This window comes from Bubalus kerabau, chromosome 22, assembly GCF_029407905.1.
Source record: "Bubalus kerabau isolate K-KA32 ecotype Philippines breed swamp buffalo chromosome 22, PCC_UOA_SB_1v2, whole genome shotgun sequence".
Taxonomy (NCBI): domain Eukaryota; kingdom Metazoa; phylum Chordata; class Mammalia; order Artiodactyla; family Bovidae; genus Bubalus; species Bubalus kerabau.
The window spans coordinates 20,795,817-20,814,866 of record NC_073645.1 but is presented as its reverse complement, the minus strand read 5'-3'; the positions used below and the strand labels follow the sequence as shown (position 1 = coordinate 20,814,866).

At 40.5% G+C, this 19,050-nt stretch overlaps 1 protein-coding gene across 13 annotated transcripts in view; it reads right to left on the bottom strand.

The window, feature by feature from the left end:
• Nucleotides 1-1,926: 1,926 nt before the first annotated feature.
• Nucleotides 1,927-19,050, bottom strand: part of LCOR (ligand dependent nuclear receptor corepressor) — a 147,223-nt gene continuing 130,099 nt past the window's right edge. For all 13 annotated transcript variants that reach the window (XM_055559826.1, XM_055559820.1, XM_055559821.1 and 10 more), the window contains one exon: nucleotides 1,927-6,955. In XM_055559826.1, coding sequence (XP_055415801.1) covers nucleotides 2,629-6,955 — 4,327 coding nt within the window. In that variant the 3' untranslated portion in view covers nucleotides 1,927-2,628. The remainder of the gene's footprint in view (nucleotides 6,956-19,050) is intronic.

Below are 19,050 nucleotides of genomic sequence, written 5' to 3'. Positions count from 1 at the left end.
CAGAGTTGGACCTCAAGTCTACTTTTTTCCTTTCTTCTATTAGTAAAGTTAACTGAATCAGCAAAAGTGAGATTCAACAAATATAATTCTAAACTTTTAAGTGTCTTACTTATGTAGAATCCCAGTCTACTTAAATGTAGTCTGTTATAAAGTGTAAGTTGATTTTAAAGATGAGCCATTGCATTGGTAGGTATATAAAATAAATAGATGCACATTGATATCTTTTCTCCAATGCTGTCTAGAATGGGAGAGAAGGCTATGATCTTGAAGTGATAAGCTTTTAAAAATGAAAAAGAAATGAGAAAAGGAATGGAATGGATTATAACCTGCAACTGGAAAAGTGCCACCTACCTCCAGCCTGGCATCTCTCCCTAACCTAACCCAAGCACCCTTACAAGGTCGTCTGTATGCAGCTAAGGGGCACCTTGAACGTACGTACAGGGGTCAGCACACCTGATGTGGGCAAACCTCCACTGTTAAAGTCACCACAAAAACAGTATCCAGTGACAACTCTATGAAAAGATTTTTTAAAAAACTTTAAAACCACTTACATAGATTAAATGAACCTACTTAAAACACGTTAATGCTTCTGTGCAACTTAATGCTGAGGAAGGTTGCCAACACACACACTCTCAGCAGTTTCATTAATATAGGTAGCTCTGGAATGGCCAAGGTCAAAGATACAAAAAAGAAAAAAAGACTCATGGGATAGAGGAGATACTAGGGGGGCCAAAAAAAAGGCTTATTTGAAGATAGTAAGCTTCACTATCTGCAAAAATCAACACCGTGCTCAGTTTCCCATGAATCAAACACTGCTTTCTAATCCTATCCCAGAAGTTTTCATTATATACAGCAAAATTTTAACAGAATGGGGAGAAAACTTGTTTTATCATGATCTGAATGAACTAATGCATGAAAACAGGTACATCTGGGTTTATCCAAACAGATTTCAAGCAATAGGGATGGAAAATCTTTTAATAAAAAGGACGGAATAGCAGCTGTCCATACGAGCCTATTTTGGGGACAGAGCATGTCAGAGAAGCTGGCTGAAGCTTTAGCGACCAAGACTTATTGGCAGAGCGGCCCAATGGAGATGCCGAGTACACACTGTGTTATAATGGAGCAATGTTATAGGCACCAAGGTAAAGCCAATACACTCATTTCAGGTCTCAAACAACATCAGTTACAAATATTGCAGCTCTCGCTTTTGAGCCATGGAACAGAGCCCGACGTGATAGAGGCCATTGTGATTCTATAAGCATTAACTACTAGTATGATGTTAATCCATCAGAAAGGGCATCTATTCAAAACATATACATTTCACACTGGAATACCAGCTGAGCATCAGCTCCTGGTACTGGGGTGTGTGTGGGCACACAATGAGATGTTGGTGCTACTTTCTCCAACTGAAAGGCTGCTCTGACCTTTTTATAATTCTGAGTCTGGTGCCATAGTGATTTGGGGGATGCTCATAGAGACCCTAGGCTACATTTAAGCCATCTGGCCTATGCTAATTACTCAGCTCATGAACAGCCTATCACACTGCAAGAAGAAGAATTTAACTGGGGGAATGGGGGAATGGGAGGCATTTGTGGCTTTATAACCACATGCAAATACCCCCAAACACACACACACTCTTTTAAACTTTCCTATTACTGAAAACAACATTTTGGCTTTCTTTGAATACAGAAGTACTCAAGACAAGAAAAATAATTAGAATGGTCACTCTTACCCCAATTGTCAAATTACAGCAAAAAGACATTAGCTTTTTTTTTTTTTCTCCCAAAGTAGGATGAAAACCTCATTAGTGTGCTAGCAAGCGTGCAAGATCAAAAATGAAAAGGATGGGAAGAATCAGTAATGCAAATAGTTTGGGGGATGTGAGTCATTTTCAGACCTCATATATCAACATTAACACCTTGTGACAACCTTTTGTCCCACGGGCACAGAATTTAGAATCTATTTCCTGAAATGACAAAAGATCAGAGATGAGTGACCAACAACGAATACGAATTTTTAAAAAGGGGTAACAGAAGTGTTAATCTTTTATAATAATTATAAATTCCCTCTGCATTCTCCACATACTGTAAAAATGATTTGGTTCAGCTTTCAAATATCGTTTAGACAAACAAGACAGAGGGAAGCTCACTGCGGGGGTTTGCAAAGAGGAGCATCTGTTCGTGTACTGACACTGCAGGGTGGCTGCGGAAAAGCTACGTTTATGTGCATGATGGTGGTCTTCTTGGCTACAGTACAAGTGCTTGTGCGTCAAGTATAAAATACAAGCCTTTAATCACATAGATCAGCTTTTTAGCTTTTGTAAATTTAAAAACAAAAAGGATAAATAAGGCACTGTACTTTTAAAAACTAAAACTGCTTGGTTCCAAGTTTAAAACCCAAGGAACAACCAGAATATAATATATAACTTCCCTTACTCAGCCTCAGAGAAAGACTCTGCAAGTTCCCTTCTCCATCTGAGACGCACTTTCTGACATCTTAAATTGTGGTGTTCTCCATTAACTGCAGATTTGAAAGGCTTGATAAGCTTATAAAAGCAGATTTAGTTAATGCAAAATAAAGGGTTACTTCTAATAGAACAGTTTTAACTCTGGGCTACTGCCCTGCGAATCACTTTGCATCCAACCGCCTTCGTTTGCTGTGGGAAGAGTCCAGCTTTGCCTTCAGCTTTCGCTTTCTCTGGGCCGCACTGTTCTCTGGGGTTTTTGTTGAGGGTCTGGCCCGAGTCTTTCCACTGCTCTGTTTTCTATTTGTGGCTTTCTGTGGCCTGGAAGAGGACTCACCTGCCCCTTTTTGCTTTGCCGATTTTGTCACTGGATCTGAGGCAGAGGGCTGGGTAGGTCTTTTGTTTGCATTCTCTTTTTCTTTCCTGGAGGGCGGGCAGCTCTTTCCAGGTGATTTTTTAGGGATCTTCACTTTATTCTCTTTTGAAGATGTCTTTTTGGGCAGCTGGCTGCTTCTGTCCCTTGCGGCTGGCTTCTTGGCAGCGGAGATTCTGGTGGACCCATCAACATGCCTTTCTTTGCTGGCCTTCATTGCAGGCCCTTTGTCCTTCCTGTCCTGAGTGCTGCCGCCTTCTGTCCTCCTGCGTTTATTCTGAACCTCGGCTTTTGGCAAGACCTCAGGCACCTGCTTCCCTTTCCTTGCCTTCGTTGCATCAGGGCTCTTGGGCTTAATGGGAAACCCATCTGCACCGACTTGCAGGGCGAGCTTGGGGGACATCAGAGGGTTGATGCACACACTCTTGCAACTCTGTTTGCTTTCCACAGCCGGACCAACTGGGCTTTCGACTTTCTCGTTCCTGATCAAACGCTGCTGGGCTCTGAGCTTTCCTCGAATGTTGGAGTACTTCCTAAGGATGCGGGTACTGGCTGGGGTTGGTGAGCTGGTGGGAGGATGGCTGCTTCTACCTTCCTTGGCCTCCTCTACACTCTCTTCAGGACTGGAGCTGAGGCTCACGTCACTGCCATCCTCTGGCTCCACTTGGTCAGGATTCTCTCGAAATTTAGCCCAGAGCTTCTGTGTTTTCCAATTGTTCTTGGCAGGAGTAGCTCCGGGAAATTTCTTCAAGTGTTTTTTCAAGCGTTCGGCCTGTAGTGAACTGGGGTACAGGCTGGAAGGAGGGTACTTCTGAAGAGGGTGCTTGACGGGTGGGATGTCACCTGGAAGACGAGTATTGACCTTCTTCACAATGACGAGAGACCGGGTTTCAGTTGTCTCTAAGAACCACTTACAAACATTAGACAATTTAAAGTTTGTCATAAACAGCATCTGAACAGGAGAAAACTTCTGAACCTCCAGTGAACCCCGACATTTCCGTGACCTTTTCTTGCTTTTCCAAATCTCCTTCAGCTTATCAGACTTGTTCCTTGCCCTTGGTGTTGGCTGGGCTTCTTTCTCCAGCTGGATCCAGCCCTTCTGAACTTTCATGTACTGGGCATTGAAGTTGGCAATGAGCTCCTGGTTCTCCTCCTCAGCACACCATTCCACAAACTTGGGCTGCTCGTCCACCACGGGGTCCACATCACCTTCATCTATGGGATCTCCACTCTCGGAAGCTGCCTTTTCCTTTGGGATTGGGCTTCCTTGTGCTGCTTCCTTTTCGGAAGTCACTTTTATAGTATCCAAAGAGTCCAAAGAATGAGTGTGTCTTAGATTGTAGGTGGAGGAGGTCAGTCTTGTAAGCCTCGGGGCCCATTTTGGGGGCACTGCAGTGTCAGCATTTCCACTACTTGATGATCCCAGCGTGCTAGACGGCACATCATCACTATCGCCATCTTTATGCTGGCTGTCGGCACTGTCTGTTTCATTCACAGCCTCCTCCGTCTCCTTTGCAGGAACAGGTCCTGGCTTCCCCTGTGATTGTTCTGGGAAAGTACAAGGAATGCTTTCAGAGAGCTCTTGAGTACTGTTCTCACCTAATTTAGACTGAACATAGATTTCCAGTTTCTCTCCAGGCAGGGGGTGGCCAACTGTGGCTAAGGGATCACTGCTGGGGAAAAGACTTCCTTCTTCCCCCTTGACTTCTTTCACCAGCATGTTTTTCAAAGTCTGCCTGGTGATCACCCCACCCGCTTCAACCTCCTGCTCAGCGTCTTTCTCAGGGGTCTTTTCGTTGACAACTGGGTTTTCAGTGTCTTCTGGAGCTTTTGTATGGCAGCCTTCAGTAGGGAAGCTCTCGGGTGTTGTCCCAACAGGGTACCCTTCTTTTTTAGAGCGTTTTGCACCAGAACTCTTAGAAACCTTGACGTCAGCACTAAGAGAGGAAGAATCTGAACTTTGATTTTTTAGGCACCTCTCGGCAGAGGAAGAATCTGCAAGTTGACTTCGCAGACACCTATCGGAGGCCTCCAGGAATTTTCTACCTTTTTTCTTCTTGTCCAGATTCTCTTCAGGTGACTCGGTGTTTTGATCGCATGCATCTTTTTCTGAAGGATGTTTTACATCACCGTCCTCTCCCTCTAGTTTTTCTGTACCACCTGCTGCCTCACTTTCCTCAATCTCACTGGGGTTTTCATTTGTCAAAGTGCTGCTTTCCTTCGAGAGTGGGTCGGTATCTAGCTCCTGAGCATCTTCGGTCTCAGCCTCAGTAGCGACACTTGGCTCTTCCTCGGCCTTTCCTGGGCTCATGGGAGGATCCAAGCCCGCGGAGGGACTTTGACTTTCTGAACACAGAGGGCTTTCCTCTTTCTCTGCTGTTTCAGGAGGCGAAGCAGGCCTGGGGGCAACATCGTCACTGCCTCCCTCAGAAATGCTCTCTGCGGAGGGAAGTAGGGGGCAGACTTGGGGTACACTCGTCTCCTCTGTACTCAGCACTTCAGCTGGCTGCTGGTCTCGTTCAGGGGAAGACATCTCACTTCCTGTGGGAGCTGAGACCATGGAGCTGCCTTCTGGTGGGTTCTCTTCAGGAAGATGAGCAGGGAGGGGCCACACTGGGCTGGAGGCTGCCGTTTCTTTTGATGTGGGGGAGCCACTTGGGTTTGCGTTATTCATCACGAGGCAAACCTCTGGCTCTTGAGATTCCTTTTCAGGTGATGCATCTCTGTCTCCTTCCGTGAGAGGGGTTGTTTCTTTACTAGGTTCTTCAGGCTTGTCTTCTCTGGGATGCTCTACTTCTACTGTGGGTTGAGGTGCTGACGTGACAAGGGTCTGCTTGGGAGTGACCACTGCCTCTGATGCCACAGTTGAGCAGCTTGCTTTTTCTTGGGAGTGCAAATTCTTGGCCAGCGTGCGAACGGTTGGCAGCTCACAACAATCGCCATTGAAAAAGTATCCTCGAGTACTCTTCCTGGCTGTTTTCCGAGAAGATAATATCGATCTTTGATTCTCAAAGTGGCATTCTGTTATTGGCTGGCTGATATAAACGACATCACACTGGTTATCATAATCATTTATCCTCAACCCTGATGCTCTTTTACTTTTCCGAGCTGTCTTAATGGAGGTGGGTATCATCTTGGTTCGTGAGTGTCCATTCGATGCTTTGTGTACAGGTGGCATGGGGCTGGGGGCTAACCAACCATCTTTGGAATGATCAAACTGGCTCTTATCACTGGGTTGTAAATGGTAACCCATTTTATTTCTTCCTAGGGAGTGAAGATGGTTCTCTTGCTTTGGCCTTGAATCTTGTTCACATGCCTCTAAGTCCTGGCGTAAAGGTGTTTTTGAGCTACACTGTAAAGCATTCTCTTTGTCAGCAGTTCTAGGTGAATTTCCCATAAACCCTGAGTCCCAAGCCTCTTCTGATAAAGCTTTGAATGAATTTCTTTGAGAAACAATACAGCTGTTGCTCTCCTCATTATTTTCAGCTGCCGCTTTTACTGCAATTAGATTTTCTACTAAAGCTGTGCTCGGCACATGGTCTTTACCATCTTCACATATTTTCACATCTGTGTCTTGCTCCTGTTCAGTGGTCTGCCCCTCTGGGTTCTTAGAGATGCGGTGGAAGTTTAATGAGGAAGAATTCGGTGCAGTGAGGTATCCCAGAGTGGAATTATCCATTGAATTAGGTTTAGTGGTTGGAAGTTCAGAGGAATCTTTTTGGACAATAGTCAGAGTCTTCTCTCGTCCATCTACAGAATTTGTCTCAGGCAGAGGCTCCTTTAGGGCCTGCTCTGTCAAATGCGGAGGGCTGTGGGAGCCTCCAGAGTCTATGGGCAAGTCTACAGAAGTAGAAGACTTCATGTTGAGACACAGAGCATCCTTTTCTGCATGTCTGGTGCCTAGCTGGGCACAGCCAGCATCGCAGATGGAGGCGTCCATGGCTCCAGAATCAGAAGACTGCAGGTCCTCCGAGCCGGGCTGAGACTCAGTGTACAGATCGTTCAGAACACGAATGAACTGCTTCTGATGATGTGTGCACAGTTTGACCATAAACTTCTCCAGTGGGGACTTCGACTGATGATTAGAATGTACTGCTATTGCCTCTGCTGAGTTCTCACTAGACAGACAAAGAGAAAGAAGAAATCAGTGTGATCATTCTCCAAAGAGCCATTTTTACATTATGAAATTCATCAGTGTTACTTATGTTTTATTCTCTGTCCAAAACTGCTTCTCAGGGCCCATATGCTTTTTATTCAATAGTGTAGGAGCATCTACTCAATGAAAACGTAAGCTCCTCTCTTCCTTTAGAGCAGGGGAGACACCTGTGACACCCTTGGGTAAGTGACTGCAAAATCATTTTCAACTCTTGGACTCAATGAGATATACACGGGGACTTAACACACTCCTCCTGCAAGCTGCAGACTTGGCAGCTCACGGGGAAGTCAGGAGGTCCCTGCTGAAGGACTCCCCCAGGAGGTGCCTAGTGTCCAGGTCCACCCAGTGTTACTAACTGCTGTTACTATGTGTTACAGGATACAGTCTGGGGGACACTGGACAGCAGTCTACCCGGTGCTAGTTGTGTGACTTCGGCCAAAACACTGAACCGTTTTAGAGCTTAGTAGAGCACCTGCCCCATCGACCACTTAAGACAGTTGCAAAAGAAAACCTACAAAGTTTACACAAATACCAGTTACCATTATTGTTAGCCAATCACATTAAACATGCTTCAGTGAAAATAACTCAGAGACCAGAAATGTACATTAATACTTTCTTACAACCCCACAAAATGGATTTTCTAGACAATCAAAGTTTATCCTTCAAGCAAAAAACATTAAAAATTTTAAGTATTTTTGGTGGAAGTCTTTAAAAAATGGTCTCTTCCTCTGAACATAATTTATTCTTTCTTAATGACTCAAGGGTCATTACCATGTACACTAATATTGAAGCTTGGCTATTATTTTTATTATGCTGAATTGAAATATATTGATAGCTTTGGGAGTCACTCAAGTAGGTAAATCTACTGCTTAAATACAAAAAAGTCAGGTGGCAGTCTGTATTTTATTAAAAATCTTTCTTCTGCCTGGCTTCCAAAGAGCAGCTATGTTTAGAGTCTCGTTTTCACCTTTAGCTGAAAACTTCTGCTCACTAGCTGAGAATCCAAATCTCAAGTGCTAGACTGGTACCTTACGTGAAAACAAACAAGCTCTGAATGAAGGCTAGAGGAAGAGTTTTGTAAGTAAACCACAAAGATTTCTTGACAACTTCAACTGCTCAGAATCCTTTATTTCTGTTTTTGGCTCTTGGATGTGTTCCTGATATTTCTGAGACAGGTAGCTACAAATAAGTGGGATATTAACAGCCTTTTCAATGCATCAAAGAATATATCCTAAGTACATTTTAGCAATACAAGAAAGGGGGGAAAAAGTTGACAAAGATCTATGAGAAGGATTAAGAAATATCTTGGCATCTTATTGTAGAAAAGAATGAAGAGATAAATGGTAAAGTCTGAAAATCTTCTAAAACTGCTTCATGCCTGAGGCAGTTCTCTGGAAGCAGGATTTGTGTTCGGAGTTAACAACATGCCTTGACATTCTTGAAATCAAGGAGTGTGTGCCCAATAAAAGTACAGAGTGCTCTCAAAAAAAACTGAGGAGGCACTTTCTTCTAAAGTGATGCTCAGAGAGAATAAAAAACTGAATAATGATTAATCTACAGATGATACTTCCTTTACGATTGTGAAACTTGGATCTCCTGCTATCCCATATGTCTCAATAAATTAATAGTGATTTAATATTTTATTTACCCCTGACTGATGTAAGATCTTCCAAGTCAGCTCTGAAGCAATGACCATGGCAATGTGGCTAGTCCTCAGGGACAAAGTAGACAGCCAGCCACCTGTTGGTGTTAGCTATTTCTCAGCATTATGGCAGGTGGAAGTGGTGTCTTCGCAACTAAGGCATACTGGAGACACATGGTTAGTACCCACTTAACTCTAACCTGGAACAATGCAATACAGCATGTGGAGGCTGAAAAACAGCATCAGTGAGGTGGACACAGACCATCCCAACCTTAAAAGGCATTTACAACAGTGGTTTGGGATGCTCAGGAGATGAGCAAACATTAAAACTGTAAATGGCAACCTTGCTTGTGAGAAAGAGACATCAACAAAGGGTCGTTTTGTGTGTACATTCCTGGGAAAAAGGATTAGGGACAATGTACTGGTAAACCACAGGTCACCAGAGGAAGCAGGAGAGATCCTTGGCCACCTCAAAACTATCATCCTAGAGTGACTGTATCCTTTCCTGAAATTTGAAGCTACAGTGGTTCGTAAAATTCTCTGGCAATGATAGGGGTCTTGTGCATTTACCCCGCAATTTGTATCTGTTACTGACTTAGTCTTGTCTTTGTCTTGGCTTTCCAAGAAGATGTAAACTACCTGCGGGTAGGTAGGGGTAACATTTCATGCTTTTCTGTTTTCTCTTAGCAAAAAAAGAAGGGGAGGGAAAGGGAGCATCAAGGATGCTTCTTGGGTTTTCATTGTGAGCAGTACCGTTTACTGAGATAGGAACACAAACAACAAAGCTGGCAACTGCTGACCGTAGGGGTTTATGTGTCTGAAGAGTTCTGAGCTGAAATGTTTATAAGATTCTGAATCTGTCTGGTAGGCAACCAGGGACACAGGACTGTGCCCACCAGGAGCTTCACCTGAATCTGGGAACCTTCGCATTAATACCAACCTCTGTCCAAGTGTCATTAAATGGGCCCTGTTATAATACCTAACTTTACAACTACAGTAATAAAATTACTTTTGACTGCACTGCTCAATTACCCAGCTTCCTACCTTATTTGACTTTCTCTGGAAACTTCTTCAATAAAATCTGTGTTTAGTTTTCTTTTCACATCTCTCAACTATTTTGTTTTAAAAACTAACATCAACTTTCTGAAGTTTAATTCTATTATTCTTTTTTCATATTTTAAAGAAATGGATGCTGGCCAGCTTTGCCTGAGTTTTAAATAGCTGGTCTCTACCTTTGCTTCTATTCAATTCTTCCCATAGTCTCAGGCCTTCAATAGAGCCTAAATACAGCATTTGCCCTGATTACTTTTTAAAGAGCAAATAAGGAAATCAGAGAGGGCCGAGTTTGTCCTACAGACTACTCATGCAAACCCGACCTAAGCAGAAGCACTATGTTTTATTATTAGTTCAGTGATTATAGCTGACATCATAGTATGCCCATCACACCTGACTATATTAGAGTTTTAAAATAACAGTAAGTCATCACAGATTTTGAAATCACTTGCTTGATTTCACATTTCTTCTGTTCATCAACAGGACACTAATAGTTAAGTCAATTTTTCATCAGTCAGAAACACTTCACCACTACCACGAAAGAGCAGTGAGATCCTAGGGACTGGTAAATGGAAAGGAGGGCTATAGAAGAGGACAACTACCGGGATTAGTGCTGAGTTTCTCTACTTACTGAGAAATGGCCTGTGTGACCTTGAACACTTTGTCTTTCGACGCCCAATTCAATGCCTAATTCTTAAGGGCGTGGCAGAAGGATAAGATAATATTCATAAAAACTTTGAAACGCAGTTTAAGAATGATGTGTTGTTTCACAATCTTATCTTTAATGATTTACTCAATGACATTTTTCTAGATCAGAAATTAGACAGAGCTGAATCTGCCTACTTTGTCAATACCGCCACACTTAAATTTACAAAGGATAACATTCCAGCGGTTAATATAAATGGTTGATGGTCCAGGCCTAGGTTCTCTTAAGGTAAAAGGTCAAATAAACAAGAGATGTGGCAGAGAGCTGAAATGACAATTTTAAGAGTCTAGAACGTGGAACTGAGGGATTCAGGTAGTCTCTCAGTATCTGCTCTAGAACTACCGATGGCAAAGGCAACATCACTGATGACCAAAATATGTTCTTTCTGACTGAAAAAAGACCAAGAGGGAGAGAGTGAACGATGTCTGGATGAGAACTAATCTTAAAAGGAGAAAAAGATAATCCCAGGAAACCAGAAGGGGAGAGAAAGCTTGAGACAACAGTTTAGACTGAGTGACCAGTCAAGAGCTGTAAATAAAGTTGGCTCGATTTTTCTTTAAATACAAGAAAACACCAAAACGCACTGCTAGCCCTGCTTAAAGAGTTGTAATTTTTGCCAGATCATAGTCTGAAATTATGTTTCCTAATTCTTTACTTCTAGTCCTTTAAGCACTGAAAATATAAGTATGTTCAAGGGCCTGGATAAGTCTGCTGACAAGTACTCATCCTTTACTGGGAAGTGCATCTACCTCTGGCTATTTCACACTGTATCTTCCATAACTGGATACAGGGATACACTAAGGTTTATGACAAAATTGTGTGTGCTTCTTCTGTGTGTAGTGGAGAAGATAAGCCTGGGGTATGGAGGTCTTTTTCACTATTCAAAAGGCCATGTACAGTTGTATGTGTAAACTACGGAACAATCAAATTTTCTTTCCCAGAACTGAACTAGGAGAAAAAGTAAAAGGGTAATTAATAAGCCTGGTGTGCTGCAGTCCTTGGGGTTGCAAAGAGTTGGACATGACTAAGCGATTGAACTGAAGCAAGAAACAGTAAAAGTGGTAAGTGAGAAATAAAGTTCTTAAGCTCACAGAAAGTGGCCTCTTAAAATCAGGCAGCTTAATACCTGATTTCCAGGTGGGTGAAATCCTATGAAAGTAAAAGACACTTACTCCTTGGAAGGAAAGTTATGACCAGTCTAGACAGCACATTAAAAAGCAGAGACATTACTTAGCCAATGAAGGTCCGTCTAGTCAAGGTTATGGTTTTTCCAGTAGTCACGTATGGATGTGAGAGTTGGACTATGAAGAAAGCTGAGCACCGAAGAATTGATGGTTTTGAACTGTGGTGTTGGAGAAGACTCTTGAGAGTCCCTTGGACTGCAAGGAGATCCAACCAGTCCATCCTAAAGGAGATCAGTCCTGAATATTCATTAGAAGGACTGATGTTGACGCTGAAACTCCAATACTTTAGCCACCTGATGAGAAGAGCTGACTCACTTGAAAAGACCCTGAGGCTGGGAAAGATTGAAGGTGGGAGGAGACAGGGATGACAGAGGATGAGATGGTTGGATGGCATCACTGACTCAATGGACATGAGTTTGAGTGGACTCCAGGAGTTGGTGATGGACAGGGAGGCCTGGCGTGCTGCAGAGTCGGACACAACTGAGCGACTGAACTGAAATCCTAATTATCTAAATTTGGACTTAGAATTTAGATGGATTTAGACAGAAAATGATTTCAAAATTGGCGTTAAAGAGAGATCAGAACGGTGGGGGATGGTGTATGTGTTAGGTGAGGGGTCAAATCCAAGATGTATCTGTGTCTTTTCACCCTGTAGGAGTACTCAGAGAGTCCCTCTTGCTGATGGCAACACGGCATCTTGCTCAGGTGTGAAGTGGACGAATAGTTGAGAACTACTGATTTAAAACAAGACATGCAATCCCTTTCTGACAGCTAAGTTTACTGTGTTCTTAACCAAGTTTACTAAAAACAGGGCAGAACAGAGGCTCAAAACATTATGAATACCGTAAACTAGGGAAAAGAAGTAATTCAGAGAGTGGTTACTGGATAGTTTGCTAGTTTTTCTGTATCTCAGGGTTTAATAAAAGGCTATTATTTGGGGTATATATATTAATAGGAGCAGTTTAAGGCTTATATGTTGTATTTTTTATGTCCTGTAAATTCAGCTAGATTGTCAACTTTATTACAATAAAAAATATAATATATCAAGGAGATCCTCATGTTCACTCTTTAACATATTTCACCCTAGAAGCAAATGTACATGGGAAGCCAAAATATAATCAGAAAGTTACACTGGTGAGTCAGAAGTCAGAACAAGGTGTCATTAGCCACAACAGTCCAATGCCTCCGTCTCCTCTCTAGGAATTTATCAGGCTCACAAAATTAACAGTTCTACCAAATTACTTACTTCTGAAAAATTTTTATCCGCCATCCCCCTCCACCATATTGATTTTTGTTTCTATAGTCCTAGTTATGGCTCTGCATGCAAGACTAAATATATTACTAAATACATTACTTTTGTTAGTGAGTGAAGTGAAGTTGCTCAGTCATGTCCGACTCTTTGCGACCCCATGGACTGTAGCCCACCAGGCTCCTCCATCCATGGGATCCTCCAGGCAAGAATACTGGAGTGGGGTGCCATTTCCTTCTCCAACTTTCGTTAATTAATATAAACAAAAGAAGGGAGGGGTTCAGTGGCAGTGAAAGACAGGGGACTTTGGACTAGATGGCATATATTTTAAAAACGATAGTTTCTGGACATAGGGGAAGAAATATCCTTAAATGATATACCTAAATACTCATTTGATGAGAACACAAACCTAAATTATTAATGAGTATTATAACTACAAATTCTTAGAAGACACTTTAAAATAGACTTCAGAAAATAATACAGTAATTACAGACAAAGAAGACAGATCTCTGCTCAGGGCTGATTTGAACTGAAAGTGTCTGTCCCTAGACTCACGGAGTTACCGAAACCAGATTAAAGAGAGATCTGATCTGAACAGCATACTTGACATTTTAGGTCAGGATACATGAGAGCTTACGACAAGTCAGCAAGTCTGGCCTAGTTCTCTTTTTTTTTTGTCTTTGTATCTGTCAGGTAGGGGATTACAATCTATGTTGTTCTGTGGGGGAAATTGCTCTTCAACTCCCTTAAAATGACTAGGACGATGACAGACTAAAAAAATACCATTGTTTAGGCAGAATAGAGAGATGCTCACTCCCCGAGTGAGAGAAAAGGCACTGTGTCACGACGCTCTGTTCAAGGCAGGTGAGGGGAAAGAAACACCTGTCAAGACCCAACAGTGACCAAGAACCCTGTATGGTTTCCCTGGAGTGGAACTGAGAGGAGTCAGTCTAGACAAGATTTCCAGTACTGTTGGAATGTATTTCTTTTTAACACCAATAACCTCTAACAAATCCCGAAACGATCACCTTGCAGGGCAGCATGTATGCAGAGGGAAGACTAGAGGAGGCATGGGGAGCTGACACACACACAAAGCAAAAGGACACGACAGAGTCCTGCAGCACAAATGCTTTTCCCTCTGAACAAATAAAGTGCTAAGTTTTCAACATATATACCCAGTTTCTTTTTGAGTGAAAGGAAGAGAGGAAGTAGCAGATTACATAAATATCCAAATAAGCAGTTATCTAGTATTTTTGTGATTTTTATGGGATCGTCTGTATCTTTTCTCATGTTCTCTTGCAGTTCTTTGTCTCCATGCCTGAAACCATATAAATCTGTGGTATAATCCTTAAAAGTGGCAAGTTCTACTTTTGGTGTCATACAATAAACCACTTAAAATTGACACAATGATGGCACTCCTAAGTATTAACCAATTATGTAAAGGACATAGACAACTTTGCAAAATGTAAAAGGATTTAAGATTTAAAACGATTCCTAAGGTATCTTATACAAACTTTAGTGTTATTTCTTATTTGTTCACTTCATGACTGCTAGAGGAGGTATATACATTTTAGAATTTAAAGTATAATAAGAAAACTATTTTCAGCTACCATTCTCTGGAGTGTGCTCTTGGAATAAATACTGCTTTATAAACATCCCTTACCCCATGTTTCTCCAGAAACACTCAAGGCTACTGTTGGAGATACACTGGAGTGAGGGGAACTATGCAGAATCATCTGTATATTCAAGGTTTTGTTTAGGAAGGCTGGGAGACAAAATATAAGCAAACATATATGCACATGCACACACGTGTACTCAACTTAGGTACTTAACACTATCCCAATGTTTATTCAATGTTTATCCCTAGTTTTGTCACTTCTCTTGCTTCCAATATACAATCCACGTCATCTATACTGATTCGACTTCCTTTGGAAAACTCTACACTGTAACCTCCCTGCAACTAAATCTCCTCATTGTAGAGTTTGCTGTACATCACCCAGAACTGCTGTCTTCTTAAAGCCCAAATCTGATCCTGTCACTTTTTTTGCATAAAATTTCAGTCAACTTCCCACTGCTCACAGTCCATTCTCCTTTAGCACCTTCTCCCTGTGCTGTGTTAGAACTCTACTCTCACAGTTTGTCTCTCTTTCATAAACAGCATTCATGTGGCACGGTAGCTGACATAGCTACATCTTCCAGCAGACTGTGGATGTGTCTACAGGTCCAGGACTTTGGCCTTTTTAACATGGTGGTTTCACTGCCTACAAACTGGGGCTTAGCTCATCTCAGGCATAAGTGATGAATAAACTAACTGAATAAATTACTATGTAGTGATAATAGTTTTCCTAAGACCTTTTTCAAAGGCCTTTTTCCTTCTTTCCTTTTTCAAAGGAACTAAAAAGGGAAGAGGAAACATTTTTGACAATCAGAAAGGAAAAGAAAAAGTTTTCAAAGAAAATGAGTTCAAATCTAATTGACAAGGCAGGGAACGGAAGGGAATTTTGAATGCCAGACAGCAAGAGGATAGGCTCCTACCTGGAGGCACAGAGATTGCTAGTACCAAAAGGAGAAAAAAAGGGATGGAAAGGTACGGTTTACATAATGGCTTTAAGAAGAATTAGACTTTCTGATGGAGAAGGAAATGGCAACCCACTCCAGTGTTCTTGCCTGGAGAATCCCAGGGATGGCGGAGCCTGGTGGGCTGCCATCTATGGGGTCGCACAGAGTCGGACACGACTGAAGCAACTTAGCAGCAGACTTTCTGAAGCCAAGAACAAGAAATAAATGACTCAATACACACGTTCTAGTTTGGATGTGTATTGTAACATATAAGATTCAACAAAACAGTATTTATGTGTATTATGCTATGTTCTCTGATTGGCTTTTCTTCTTTTTAATGTATTTTTAAAATGTTTAGAACTCCCTGATCTTATAATTTACTAGTAAGCTATAACCAGCTGATTAAAGTTTGAAAAGCTGGTTTACACAGACTCACCAATTCCTAGCACCTCACAAGAATCTGCTATCCTGATTATTTTCTTCTTAGTCCATTTCTATCTAGCTAAAATTACACTACTAGGTTTTTCCTGGGGAAAACGTCTCAAGTCATTTTAACAGACACTGAAATGAACACTTAAACTGTGCTAGCTAGGATATGTTTGAAATGCACAGAACCCCCATTCAGCAAGAGTGTAAATAGAATCTCATTAAAAAGGCAGTGTAGTCCCCAAATTCTTTTATAGGAAAACTAAAGGTCTGATGATTAAACACACAAGCACACACACATCTCCACCATCCCACCTAGCTCTTACACTGTGTTTTTCAAACTACCACCACAAAAAAAGAAAAATCTGCAAATTCAAAGCATGTAAAATTTCAACCTTGAAAATAAAAAAAACTACATATAATGGAAAGGAGGATAAATTCTATGTAACTTTATACTTTTTAAACATCTACTTTCCAAACAACTTTTATTCTATTTAATCTTTGAAAAGAAACAAAAAATTATTGGTAGTTTGATAACATTTCTCTGAAATAGGACAAAGCAATCAGAAAAGCAGCATTTCATGTTTCAACTGTAGTTCTACCATTTCTATGTCTCTGATTAAAGTTAAAACAAGTTAAGAGTTAAAACAAGATTGGCTGGACAACGTCCTGGTCTAATACAAACTCACCTGCCTCACATTCAAAGTTTTAATTAATGTAAACAACTTCCTCCACAATTTTCAAACTGATTTTCTCACTCTTTTTACCCCTCACACTAAATTAACTACCAGGTGATTTCTCTAACTCTCATTTATTGAGCACTTGCAAAAAGCCTGGCATAGTGCTAAGTATTGTACATACAGAATTTTATTTAAGCCTCAAAGCAAATCTCTGAGGTGGGTGGTATAAACCCCTATTACTCAAATGAAAACTGAGGTTCAGAAAGGCTCAGTAACTGTTCAAGACCATGTTCTAAGAAAGTACAAAGGCTAGGATTTTAAGCCAGGCTCATCATATTCTCTCTCTTAAACTTGAAGTATTCTCCACTCTTCGATGCTCTACCTACTCTTCAAGATTCACCTCTTCCATCACAGAGTCAACAATGCTTATTTCTATTTAACAAAGAAGTTTTAAATACCTCACATTTCTTTACTGGCAATTTCATAATACAGATTAAATTCTCCTCCTAAAAAGCAATGTAATTTATTTATTCAAAAATGAAACTAAATTAATAGCTGATTTAATTAGTTAAAAGTGAATCTAAAAGGAAATTATAAAATCCTTCACTTTAATTCTAGGTTAAGGGTGCCAAAGTGGTATAAAGATAAGTATAATGGTTTGCAATCATGTTAAGGGCAACTCATTATATGTTAGGAGAGCGGACAAGTCCCCAAAAGACCCCAAGTTCCATGTTTTTCATTTTAAAAATAAAAGATTAGGGTGGAACCAACAGTGTTTAATCAGTGGGTTAATAAAATACCTCCTGTGGTCACAGCAATGTGAATATACACAACACTACTAAATTATACACTTAAAAATGGTTAAAACTAATTATATGTCTTTTGACAGAATTAGGAAAAAAAAGATTTGCTGAATAAATGAACTTAAAAAATGCAACACCTCCCCCCAAAAACCTCCTGTGTTACAATTTGAAAATATATAACATGTTTGTCTCACTCTTATAAACTGACTCAGGCATCTGTACTGTTAAAAGACTGATTTTGATTGAAACAAATTGCATCCAATGAGCCCCAGAACTCTTTGCGCTCTAACATTCAAAGCAGAACTAGCCTGCACACACAAGAAACAAAAATTATGAACATATCAATACTTTAAAATTAATCAGAATAAAAAGTAACTGCTTAAGTTAATTTTTGCAAAAAGATCATCACATTCATAGTTTATAACAAAAATGTAACAAAATGGACTTATTTTAAATAAAAGCCATCTAAAATGATATTCAGACCTATTCTTTTGTTCTTTTTGAAAATGCTGCAAATGCAAAGATAAGACCTAAGGTTTATAAGACCCTAGTATTCAATAAAGGGTTGCTACCGTATTACTCAATATTTGAACAGATACAATTGGTGTATCTGCCTCACATTCAACAGAAAATTGCAGTTTTAATAGGCACAGAGTTTTAAATAGGGCCTAAAAGGCATACAGGACAGCATTCTCACTTTACAGATGAAAAAGCAAGTGATCTTTCTAGTATACCAAATTGCAAGAATTTATATTACCAAATAATTCCATATCACTCCATACTGCTGATCAAATAAAATTGGCAAGAACAGTGCAATTAATATTTTAAAACTACGAGTCAACAACAACATGCCTACAAAGATTTCATACCTATAGATTTTAATACACTTTCGCTTACTTTCCAAGCTGAACTCTAACCAAATTATGACTTAAAGCACTCATTACATATTCATGTTATCTTTTAAAATGTTTCCAGAGGACTTCCCTGGTGGTCCAGTGGTTAAGACTCTGAGGTCCCAATGCAGGGGGGCAAGGGTTCGATCCCTGGTTGTGGAACTAAGACTCCATGTGCCATGTGCCCAATAAATAAGTAAACAAAGTATTTTTTGGAAAAAAAATAAACAAAATAAAAAATGTTTTGAGAACACTTTTTTTCCACTAACCTCTGAAAACAAGCCTGTCTAGTCTAGTTACAAACACAGTTTGATACCAACACTACCATTTGTCCCTAAACAGCAAAACATCCAACTTAAAGGGTGAATATGATGAATAAAATTCTGTATTAAATGCTTACCACTTAGAAGCACATAATGACAAAGTGATAATCGAGTATAAGAACAGCTATCTCTTATGTGACTTTACACATTGCTAAGAAAAGGATTTTCACTCATTTCAGATACAAAATCTAACATCTTATGACTTGGGTTATGTTTTTACATTTGAATACAAGTGTCTGGGGAGAGAAATTCACAGTCCTTGAGGAAAAAATAACTCCACAACTCAGAAAGCAGAGACCATTTTGCACACCATTTCCCTTATGTGATTTCTGATTCCTAAGAGTTCTTGAATTAATGTCAAAGTATCAGCAAAATCAGAGGAGAAAATTTTGGGTTAGAAGAAATAAGTCCTTTTTAAAAATCAGGTCATAATTGAAGAGCTATCAACATGAAGATAGGATCACTAGGATAAGTTCACTGATGAGATGCCAGATTAAAATCCTACCACAACTGACCTGGTCACCAGTTAAAAATGGATA